We start from the raw sequence: 12,732 nt of genomic DNA on the forward strand, positions 1-12,732 counted from the left end.
GTAGAGATGAGGTCTCGCTGCCCAGGCAGGTCTCGAACCCGCAGGCTCAGGCAATCCACTCACCTCAGCCTCCCAAAGGCGCGGGATTACAGGCTGAGCCACCAAGCCCGGCTAAACTTCTTAAAAGAACTAATTTTTTTCACTTCCTTGTCAGTCTACCAAAATGCCACGTGTGTCACTACCAACTAATGAAGAATGATAAGCAATGACCTCCATGTTGCCAATATCGCTGACTATTCTTCTCTTATTGCGTTACTTTATAGTTCTTTGGCGTGTTGCACTGATAATTGCTCCCTCCACCTTGAAAACCACTTCTTCTTTAGCTTTTACCAAATCATTCCTCCTTCTGTACCAAAACAGGAGTTTTCTTCCCTCCCCTTTATTTTCTTCCCCATCTCAGTGCTGATATAGAAACAAAGACTTTATTATCATCAATGTTTTGCTAGAAAAGATCTTCATGAGCAAAGGAAAGATTTTGTCTTATGGGTGTTCCCATATGAAGAATCTGAAAAATCTACTCTTATATAAAAGCTCATCATTAACCTTCGAGGATGGAGCCAGAAATGAAAAGTCTTCATGATCTTGAGAAGCCTGTCCCTCATCTCACCTTTGCCTTGGGAGGGTAAAGAAATAGTCACTTCAATTCACACAGGGCTGAAGAGTTTAAATTGGTGGGGCCATTTGAAACCATCTAATAAAATTTAAAATGCATGACCTACTGCAGCTAAAACCATTTTGAAAAAGAGAAACGAAGTTGGAGGACTATACTACTTAATTTCAAGACTTCCTATAAAATTACCGCAGGGTAGAAGTAAAAGGATAGACATATAAACAAGTGAAATGGAGCCCCCTGCTCCCATGGTGGCTCACGTCTATAATCCCAGCACTTGAGGAGGACAGCATAAGAGGATCGCTCGCAGCCAGGAATTCAAAATGAGTCTGGGCAACATAGTCTCTACAAAACAAAATTTTTTAAAAATTATCCAGGCATGGTGGCATGCACCTGTGGTCCTAGCTACTTGGGAGTCTGAGGTGAGGAATATACCTACATGTATAGGATCAATTGATGTTCAACGACAGTGCCACGGGAACAAAGGTGTAAATGGAAAAAGAACCATTATTTTGATCAATGGTGCTGGAACAATGGGGTATCTATACAAAAAATAATAATAACCTCAACCCATACTTCACACCATATATAAAAGTTCAATTAAATTAGATCACAGACCTTAATACAAAACTTAAAACTACAAAATTTCTAGAAGAAAGTATCAGGGCAATCTTTGCAACTAAGACTAGGCAACCATTTCTAAGACAACAGACAAAAAACACAAACTATAATACAAAATATTAATGAAGTAGGGAAAAAAACCCTGTTTGTCCCTCTCACAACACAGAACACTTCTGTGGCCAAATGTGTGGGAGTGTTTTCCATATATACCAAACAAGCAATCAATTCTATAGTAGACTCTCCAGCAGACACCAGTTGGGTTTCTACTAGCTCAATTCAATTCCGTTACCTGAGAGAGAACATCAGATCCCACAGGTTAAGGGCTCAGTCCCACAGAACTGCCCCCACTTCTGATGCAAGTACAGGTTGTAGCTGAAGGTTCTGACCAACTGACTTCAAATCTAAGTATCCCTGACCACCTCTTCAGGTTTGGCTAATTTGCTAGAGCAGAACTCAGGATAACACTTACACTTTTTTATTATAAAGGACATTACAAAGGATACCGATGAAGGCAAGTGTACAGCAAGGCATGTGGGAAGCCATGTCCTCCCTGGGTGCCACCCTCCATAAAGCTTCATGTGTTCAGCTATCTGGAAGCTCCCCAAACCCAGTCCTTTTGGGTTTTTAACAGAGGCTTCATTATATCGCCATGGTTGATTGCATCATTAAACATCGGTGATCAACTCAACCTTCAGCCTTCAACATCCCCAAAGTTGGGGGGCCAGCAATCATCTCATTAGCATGCAAAAAGGCACTTATCACTCCAGAAATCCCAAAGGTTTTAGAAGCTACCTTTCAGGAAACAGGAGGAATACCAAATATAAACAGGCATGCACCAAATAACAAAGTTTCAGTCAACAACAAACAATATACACATGTGGTCCTGGGCTGGGCATGGTGGTTCAGATCTGTAATCTCATCACTTTGAGATGCTGGGAGGGAGGGGCTGGGGGGGGAGTGATGGAGTTGCTTGAGCCCAGGAGTTGCAGACCAGCCTAGGCAACATAGTAAAAACTCATCTCTACAAAAATTAAAAAAAATTAGCCAGGCGTGGTGGCCTGTACCTGTAGTCCAAGTTACTCAAGAGGCTGAGGCACAAGGATCACTTGAGCTCAAGCGGTTGAGGCTGCAGTGATCTATGATCCTGCCGCTATATTCCAGTCTAGGTGACAGAGTGTGACCCCAGCTCAAAAAAATTTTTTAAAGGTGATCCCACAAAATGATCGTGGAACTGAAAAATTCCTGTCACCTAGTGAGTCATAAAAGCATAGCTTAATGCATGACTCATATGTTTGTGGTGATGATATTGTAAACAAATCTACAGCAACGTCAGATGTATAAAAGTACAGCACATACAATTATATATAGTACATAATACTTGACAATGATAATAAACGGTTGTCACTGGCTTATGTATTTACATACCATCAAATGTAAATATTATTATTTTGGAGTGTACACCTTCTACTTATTAAAAAAACAGTTAACTACAAAACAGCCTCAGGCAAGTCCTTTAGGAGATATTTCAGAAGATGGCATCGTTAACAAAGAAAATGGTAGTTTTTTTATTGCCCCTAAAGACCTCCCAGTGGGATAAGATGTGAAGGTGGAAGACAGTGATGTTGATGATTCTGACCCTGTGTAGGCCTAGGCTAATGTGTATGTTTGCATTTAGTTTTGAACAAAAAAGTTTAAATATGAAAAATAAAAAATTTTTAAATAGAAAAAAGCTAGCCGCACGTGGTAACGTGCTCCTGTAGTTCCTGCTAGTTGGAAGGCTGAGGCAGAAGCATCGCCAGAGTCCAGCAGGTCGAGGCTGCGGTGGCCGGGAGCGTGCCACTGCACGCCAATCTGGGCGACAGAGTGAGACTCTAACTCAAAAAAGAAAAAAGCTCATGAATAAAGATATAATGAAAGTAAATATGTTTGCACAGCTGTACAATGTGTTTTAAGCTAAATGTTATTACAGAAGAGTTTAAAAATGTCAAAAAAAATAAAATTTTTTAAGTCAAAAGTTACATTAATCTAAGTTTAACTTTATAATGGAAGAGGAATTTTTATGTTTTGTGTAGCCTAAATGTATTAGCCGGGCTCGGTGGCTCAGCCTGTAATCCCGTGCCTGGGGAGGCTGAGGTGAGTGGATTGCCTGAGCCCGCGGGTTCGAGACCCTCCTGGGCAACTTGATGAGACCTCATCTCTACAATAAATCAAAAAATTAGCCAGGCATGGTAACACATGCCTGTAATTCCAGCTACTTGGAAGGCTGAAGCGGAAGGATCGCCGGAGCCCAGCGGGTCGAGGCTGCGGTGGCCGGGAGCAGCCCCTGCGCTCCAGTCTGGGTGACAGAGTGAGACTCCGACTCAAAAAAAAAAGGGAAGAAACCAGAAAGCTCATGGGATTGGTATCTAAACTATTAGGTAGATGGCAAGGCCATTTCCTGAAGTAGGGAAGACTTGGGAGAAGGATATGTAAGAGAATATTCATCTCAGCATCATCTGTGCGAGTAGGGGAATCAAAGGCAACTAGGTCCATCATCAAGAGAATAGATAACACAATGGAGACTCTGCAGCTGCTGAAAAGATGAGGCCACATGCACATGACGCAACACAGACAGACCTAAAAACATGACGCCACTAGAAAAAGTAAAACAGTGGGGTAGATTTTTTAAATCATTTATTAAATATGGAACAAATAAAGAAGAAAACCATGTGTCTTATAGGGATACAAACATGCTCAAGGGATATATCAAACATCAAAGTATGCTCCTAGGCTGGACTCGGTGGCTCAGCCTGTAATCCCAGCACTTTGGGAGGCCGAGATGAGTGGATTGCCTGAGCCCGCGGGTTCGAGACCCGCCTGGACAACTTGGCGAGACCTCGTCTCTACAATAAATCAAAAATTAGCCGGGCGTGGCAGCCCGTGCCTGTAGTTGCAGCTACTTGGAAGGCTGAGGCAGAAGGATCGCCGGAGCCCAGCAGGTCGAGGCTGCGGTGGCCTGGAGTGGCCACTGCACTCCAGTCTGAGTGACAGAGTGAGACTCCAACTCAAAAAAAAAAAAAAAAAGTATACTCCTATGGAGGAAAAGTGAACAGAAGTGGGGAAAACGTGGACTGAGAAAGATGGTGGCTCCAGAAACTGAGGAGTTGGATGAACCCTAATCATTTCATTACTGCCCCTTATGTCTTGAAACAACAACTTCCCTCCTTATATGTGCCCAAACTCTACTAAGGAGAAATAATAACATTTTCTCATTTTTGAGGCATTAATGCCTAAAGTAATTTAGGGACCCAACCACATAAACTGCTTCTGTAAGCTTTTCTCTGTGAAAATGCCTTCACAGATTTCCACTATCTTGAAATTAATATGCGAATCACACATTCACAGCATAGAAAAGATACAGTCACACATTGGTTTATTCACCCACATCTATGCATACTCAGAAATAACAAGATCGGGTTTTTGCATAACTGTGAAGGGCTGAGAAGGAGACAGCCCCGCTGTGCCCTCACCCACTTCCCCTGGTTTATATTCTCATGATTAGTATTATTTTTTAGAATAAAGCTTAATCTGCAAAGGGTCACTGTTAGGATAAAATATGCCATCAGGGAGAAGTAGCATGTTAACCATCAGTACACATGAAAAGCCTCTGGGATATTAGGAATAGTATATGTCTGCAGATTTCATCAGATTAGCTCAAAATATAACATGAGAAAGGTATATTTTTGACAGAGGTGATGGCGGTGTGGATGAGGGGCCCAGCATTAGTTAGTAAGCTGAAAAACACTAAAAACAAACTTTATTTTACAAATGTGCCTAGATCCCGCCTTGAAATTGTTATAATAACTAAATAGTCTCAACGAAAATTCATCAGTAAAGCATCAATCCCTAGTAGGCTGCATTAATCTTACATCTAATGCCATATTAGAAGGTTCAGCACTCACTAAATACATAGCCATAGCTGTCCCAACATGCAGTGGCCAACTCCCTCTTTTTAGGGATACATGATAGATCGGAGGGTCAGGACAGAGTGGTCATCCCTCAAAGTCTGACCTTCTTACAAACCCACTGTAAGGGGACTTCACAGCTCGAGGCTTGGAGACCATCTTTGTTGACAGCACCACAATTCTGTACCAAGCTATTAGAAATAACCCTGTAAGAAATCAGAAAATTCAATCACATGAGGCCACATACACAGTAAAGGAGTTGAAAGGCATGAATAGAAATTGTGCAAATTCTTTCTCCCTACTAAGACATCTCAGCTCTCAAAACAATAGAAGAATAAAAAATGATCATTAGCCTTTCTTTAGAATGTCCATCTTTTTGTCCTTTCCCACTATTCATTCTCTTCCTTGTGCCCTTTTTCCTCTCCTTTTACTCTTTCCTCTCCTCTCCATCTGCTAGCCTTGACCTATTTCCAAAGCAACATAATTTATCTTTCCTGTTTCTTTTCTTTTTCTCTTTCTGTTTGTATTTTCTTTTCCTTTTTCCTCTCTTTCTTTCTTTCTTTTTCTTTCTTTCTTTCTTTCTTTTTCTTTCTTTCTTTCTTTTTCTTTCTTTCTTTTTTGGCACTCTTTTGAAGACCCTTACCTTGACAAGTTGAGAACTGATCCATCTGCCCACCTCCAGCCAGAATCATTCCTCAGACCAATCCAGTAAAAGTTCTCATTGAGGGAATTTTTGAGCAGGCTCTAAGGCAGAGGTTGAAGATGATGAAGAAAGGTAAGAAAGATGCAGAGGATCAAATTATTCCTTAAAATAGGTATAACTGGAGTAACTGGAAAACCAATTATTCCTTACATCTTCTCTCATCACTGCTATTAAGGACTGAATGTTTGTGTTCCCCTAAAATGTATATGTTGAAGCCCTAACCACCAATGTGATGGTATCTGGAGGTGGAGCCTTTAGGAAGTAATAAGGTTTAGCTGAGGGTGTGAGTTTGAAGCCCCCATGATGGGATTAACTAGAGTGCTCCCTGTGCCAAGTGAGAACCCAAGAAGATAGTTGTATACAACCCAAAAGGGGCCCTCACCAGAAACTGAATATGTCAGTACCTTGATCTTGGGCTCTTCAGCCTCCAGAACTGTGAAAGATAACTGTCTGTTGCTAGATCACCCAATCTATGGTATTTTGTTATAGCAGCCCAAGCTGACTAAGACAGCCACCCACTCCAAATAACTAATCTCTTTTTAATTTCTAATTCTAGAGACAGAAATTACAGTTGATTACAGTCAGAAGCAGCTTCCTAGAATTGGCCTTTCCATCTATAATTGCCTTCTTATAATGTGAGAAATAAGACAATATTGCATCTCTATCTTCCACTGCACCTTTCCTTGATTAGAAGGAGCAACTGATAGAGATTCAGATAATGTCAAAAAAAAAGAAGCTAAACACTGCTGCAGAAGAAGCCATCTTTCTCGTCATCATTGAATATATAAATTATGATTAAGCCCATAGCAATATGCTTGGTTTTCTTTTTCTATTAAACTCTCATTTTCCCAGTCCTCATTAATCTTGTATGCAACCAAAAAAAAAGTAGTTCTTAAAGGAACAAGCTTAAGGTAAGGTTAAATTAGTTATACCACTTCTGTGTACCATGCTACCCAGTAGAACAGAGATAAAAGATACTTTCTTCTGTAGTATCTGACATTCAAATAAGGAAGTTTATATCCTAAGGGAACTGCTTCTATAAAGATATAAAGGATAAATCTAAGAAGATTCATTTTGTTGGAGGATTTGCTGTTAGTGTAATTAATAATTACACTTTCAACATTTTCTAATGAGTGCTTAATTAATTGAATATCTTTGGAAGAAAATATTTCTTTTTATCCAGAAACTACCAAGAAAGCAGTACAATTTCAGCTCTCTACGGTTATTATGGTATCACCAGAAGTCATATGGACATCATTGTCCTATTTCACTCCTGGAAGATGGTAGCTGAAGATGAGAATTCCTGGGCCCTGCTCTTAACCTGCCATTTGCCATACTTGGATCCTTCTCCAGCTTGAATTAAAAAATGTATCTTCTAAAATCCAGAGAGGTAAAAAGCCACTTTTCACTCCAGCAAAGATGCTACAGAAGGTAGAAGGAGTCTTTTATGCTTTGCCGTATGGTCAGAATAACCTCTATTTTCTCTTCATTGGATTTCAGTTCTAGTTTTTACTCAGGACACATGGTTGTGATGCTTTCTAGGTGAAGTATTTGAAAAATCAGTATAACTTGTTTATCAACGTTTCCTTCTCAAATTGTCTATATCCTACAATAGCTTTGTTCTCTCAGGACAGAATATCCTGAAAATGTCTTACATTTGTATTGTAATTTAAGGTTTACAAAGTCCCCTTGTATTTATTTCTAATCTCATTTGAAATACTGGATATGCATTTATGCATTATAGTATTTAGAAAAACAAACAGAAACGAAATACTGGAGCCTACCACTAGCTTTGTCCCTGCTATCTGAAGATGACCAAGTTGCTTAATCTGACTGAGCTCCAGTTTCTTTGTGAGAATTTAGCTTAGGTATTCTCCAGGATTCTTTCCAGTTATAAAATTCTTCACAGCCTTGGAAGGAAGGCAAATACCATTATCCTCATCTTTTGGTCTGTGTGTTTGCTTATCTTTGTGTAGAAACAGGGTCTTGCTATGTTGCCTAGGTTGGTCTCCTAAACTCAAGCAATCCTCCTGCATCGGCCTCCCAAAGTGCTGTAATTACAGGTGGAAGCCCCTGGCCTTGTTCTTTTTAAAATGGAAATAAGGTCTTGCCCTGCTGCCTGGAGTACAGTGGCTGATTATAGCTCACTGCAGCCCTGAACTCCTAGGCTCAAGTGATCTCCCAATTCAGCCTCCTCAGTAGCTAGGAATATAATGGACATGCCACCACATCCAGCTGATTTTTATTTTATTTTATTTTTGTAGAGATGGGGGCATCTTACTATGTTGCCCAGGCTGGTCTTGATTGCCTGACCTCAAGCAATACTCCTGCCTTGGCCTCCCAAAATTCTGGGATTACAGGTGTGAGCCACTGTATCCAGTCTATTATCCACATCCTTACAGATGACAAGTTCACATGGGTGAAATTCTCCTTATCAAATAGCCATAAATTTCTCTTTCCTAGTACTAAACTTTTAATCAGTCGGTGCTACTGATTAATGCCTATCAGTGGTTTCACTTTTTGCATAGAATAAAATCTAAAATCCTCACTATGTATACCAGGTGTTTTATAATCTAGCCTCTGACAACCATTTACTCACTAAATTCAGCCACGTAAGACTTCTTTCCGTTCCCTTTAACATGCCAAGGTCATTCTTGCCTTAGGGTCTTTGCATAGCTTTTCCAACTGCCTGGAATACTCTTGCCCTAGATTTCTACATGACGGCCATTCAGGTCTACATCTCAACTCAAATGTTACCTCTACAGAGAGGCCTTCCTCGCCTTCACTATTGTATCATACCGTTTTATTTTCTTTAAAGCACATATTGCCATATTAGTTTACTTTTTGTTGTCTGTCTCTTCTGCCTAAAATGTAAGCACATGTAACATGTATATATATCATGTAATGATCAAATCAGAGGAATTAACATATCCACCACCTCAAACATTTATCGTTTATTTGTGTTTGGAACATTCAAAGTCCTCTCTTCTAGCTATTTGAAAACATACAACAAATTGTTAACTGCTGTCACACTACAGTGCTATAAAACACGAGAGCCAATCTAGCCCTACTTTTGTATCCTTTCATTTCTTCCTACCCTCTCAGCCTTTAGTGTCCTCTGTTCTACTTTTTATTTCCATGAGATCAACTTTTTTTTGCTTCCACATATGAATGAGAATATGCAATGTTTAACTTTTTTGTTGTTGTTGGGAGTCTCACTCTGTCACTCAGACTGGAGTGCAGTGGCCACTCCCGGCCACCGCAGCCTCGACCTGCTGGGCTCTGGCGATCCTTCTGCCTCAGCCTTCCAAGTAGCCAGAACTACAGGTGCACTACCGCACCCAGCTAATTTTTTACTTATTGTAGAGACAAGGTATCGCCAAGTTGCCCCAGCTGGTCTCGAACCCACAGGTTCAGGCAATTCACTTGCTCAGTATCCCAGAGTGCTGGGATTACAGGCGAGCCACCGAACCCAACCGTGTTTGTGTCCTGGCTTATTTGACTTAAGATAATGTCCTCCACTTCTGTCCATGTTGCAAAAAAATGACCGGATTTCATTCTTTGTTATGGTTGAATGGTATTCTAGAGTGCGTGAGTATATACTGTACATATCTATATCTACATGCCACTTTTTCTTTATCCCATTTATCTGTTGATGGACATTCAGGTTGATTCCAAATCTTGGCTATTATGAATACTGCTGCAATAAACATGGGGTTGCAGATGTCTCTTCAACATACTGATTTCTTTTCCTTTGGATAAATAACCATTATATGTACAATTATTATATGTCAATTTAAAATATCAATAATTAAATTAAAAATATAATTTTTCTTAAAAAATAAATATAATGTAAGCATAATTATAGCAAGAACTCTTGATTACTATATCTCCAGCACATAGAAAAATATATAAAATTATATCCAACAAATATTTATAAAAATGAAGAACATACAGTAAGATATGATGCTGCAAGAGGCTAAAACCTTCTGGTGACAAACTGTATTTTTTACTGTCCCTTGTAGAGCACTTAATTGTGCATGCTGAGGTAGGGAGGTAGACGGAAGAGTAAAGGAAGTATAAGACACATGAAGTGACATTGTAATTCTCAAGATAGCTTAAAACCTTTCATGCACTTCTTAACCAACTAACTTAAAGGATTCTTTAAATTAGAAAAAAAAAGAGCATTTTTAAAAAGATTTTCACAAAATTTGTGTGGTAATGAGAGCCATGATCTAAAAGATTTAAAAATAAAATGTTACTACAATTGAAATTAAATATTTTTAAATGAATTAAAAAAAATTAAAATCATTTTAAAAGAAAAAAATGTGATTGGGCATGATGGCTCACACCTATAATCCCAGCACTTTGGGAGGCCGAGGTGAAAGAATTGCCTGAGATCATGAGTTCGAGACCAGCCTGGGCAACTTGGTGAGACCTCATCTCTACAGTAAATTTTTTTTTTTAATTAGCCGGGTGTGGTAGTGCATGCCTGTGTGTTCCAGCCGGTTGGAAGGCTGAGGCAGAAGGATCGCCTGAGCCCAGCAGGTCGAGGCTGCAGTGACCGTGACTGTGCCACTGCCCTCCAGCCTAGGCAATTGAGTGAGACTCCAACTCAAAAGAAAAAGAAAAAAGAAGAAAAAGTTTCCTCATCTCTCCACTCAAATTATAAGGAAAAAATAGCCCATTTTCTTTCTTCATTTCAAGAGGAGCAATGGCAGCTGGTGAAACAGAAATGGATAAAAATGTGCTCTAAAACTTCAATTAGAGTCTGAAGAGCAGAGATTAGATAATGCCCATGAAGAAGCCACAATCCTGTGCTCACTTACTATTTTCAAGACCCCTACAATTCCAAGTCATTTGGTCAGTCCGTCCGTTTTTACACTTTCTCACTGAGAAGGCTGGATATTGAAAATGTTATATACCACTTTCACTTGCAAACCTTCCCACTTGGACAAGGCCTTCAAAACCAGAGTGTAATCGTGCAATCTCCCTTCTATGTACCCATAGATAATATGCCTCTGTGTGTGTGTGTGTGTGTGTGTGTGTGCGCGCCTATACTTCTACCATAAATGTAAATAAGGGCGTTAACAGAGATTCTTCTCACCCAGAGAAGGTGTGAACTAGAGCACGAAGGTGTTATGTAACTATAGAGTTTGTAATATTTGCTTGTATCTTAGAAAAAATGCAAAACTGAAAAGCAAAGTGAAGACAAAACCAACAAATAAAACCAGGTACATTTTTTGTTTCCTTTTCCTTTTTTTGTTTTTTGGGGTCAATATTTAAACCTTATGCACACACACATTTTTGCAAGTAATATTTTAAAACTGAAATTAAAGTATTACTAAGGCACAAAGCATACTCCTTAAATTTCCAAAATTTACATGGTTTATAGAATGCATCTAAGTTACTTCAACCCATGTCAAGAAAAATTAATAATACATCAAAACTATGAAATTATATCTTCTGATTAGCTGACTTAATTTTAAGAAATATAACCTAGAGAAATGACCCCAAGAAAAATTATAAGAAACTGCAAAAAACAAGTTCTAACATTCAAAATGAACTGAGTCTTATAGGAAAAAAATGAGAAAAAAATAAAAAATGTGTATATATCTAAAGATCTAAAGATAATATTTAAAGAGCAGAGGGCAAATACCAAAATGTTAACAGAAAACTGAGAAAATAACAGAGCAATTCAACTTCAATATTATTTTAATTTCTCTATTGGACAATCTTGAAGTCCAATGTAGAAAAAAGAGATAATAAACAAGCATCTTGTCATTTTAAATATATTTACATTTCAAGGGTCATATGATGTATATTCCATACTTCAAATTCAAATAAAAATCCAATATGTATAAAAACAAAAAGAATCAGAAAAAATAGGAAAAGTTGTCTGGATTTTCAACATATACAAGATGGATTCTGGAAGCTGTCAAATACAATATTTCTATAAGTGATTTTGAAGATGAGTTGATGTGGAATTTAAAATCTAGTTCTGCTTTAGGAGGCTAAGGTGGAAGGATGGTTTGAGCTCAGGGGCAACATAGCAATACCCTGTCTCTATAAAAAAAAATTAAAAAAAAATTAGCTGGCAGTAGTGGGAAACTACCAGGGGAGAGAGCATACACCTCATCAACAAGGGTACCTGCAGGATGAACATTTATATGCCTAACCCTGAATTGTACCCCACATCTTCAAAATAAAAAAATAAAAATAATAATAAATTAGCTGGGTGTGAGAGCATATGTCTATGGTCTCAGCTACTCAGAAGGCTGCAGCTGGAGGATGGCTTGAGCCCAGGAGTTCAAGGCTGCAGTGAGCTCTGATCACACTACTGTACTCCAGTCTGAATGACAGAGTGAGACCCAGCCTCTAAGTCATAATTTAATTACTTGATGAATAAATTACCTTTGGTTCTGCCTGATGTGTTCATTAATTCCTCTGAATTGTATTCATTCATCAATCAAATGGGGATATTGAACTCTACTTTTTAGGATTGCTATGATTAAGAATAGCATACTTAAGACACTTGACACATAGCAGGTGCTCAGTGCATGCAAGCCTCTGTTATTATGGTATACTTCGCTATAACTGATCTCAGACAGGAAGTAGACTATATGTATCTTACTGAAAGATGACTATTTAACAGCATGAGAGGACTTTTTTATTGGCTAATACACTCTACATATGAGCAACCTACTTCTCTAGCAGTATTCTCTACCCATGGATGGCCAGCTGGGAAAAACTTCAGTTTTTTTGTTTTTGTTTTTTGTTTGAGGTGGAGCCTTACCCTGTCGCCTAGACTGGAGTGCAGTGGCCGCTCCCAGCCACCGCAGCCTCGACCCGCT

At 39.0% G+C, this 12,732-nt stretch overlaps 2 protein-coding genes across 2 annotated transcripts in view; one reads left to right on the forward strand and one right to left on the reverse strand.

Annotated features, from left to right (window-relative positions):
- Positions 1-12,732, forward strand: part of M6PR (mannose-6-phosphate receptor, cation dependent) — a 105,729-nt gene that overhangs the window by 33,036 nt on the left and 59,961 nt on the right. The window lies entirely within an intron of this gene.
- Positions 5,177-12,732, reverse strand: part of KLRG1 (killer cell lectin like receptor G1) — an 18,470-nt gene continuing 10,914 nt past the window's right edge. Inside the window, exons 4-5 of the mRNA XM_008059438.2 lie at positions 5,819-5,919; positions 5,177-5,381 (exon numbers count right to left, since the gene is read on the reverse strand). Of these exons, the coding sequence (XP_008057629.2) occupies positions 5,270-5,381; positions 5,819-5,919 (213 nt within the window). The 3' untranslated portion in view covers positions 5,177-5,269. The remainder of the gene's footprint in view (positions 5,382-5,818; positions 5,920-12,732) is intronic.

This window comes from Carlito syrichta, unplaced genomic scaffold, assembly GCF_000164805.1.
Source record: "Carlito syrichta isolate Samal-C Ts95f unplaced genomic scaffold, Tarsius_syrichta-2.0.1 Scaffold304046, whole genome shotgun sequence".
NCBI lineage: Eukaryota > Metazoa > Chordata > Mammalia > Primates > Tarsiidae > Carlito > Carlito syrichta.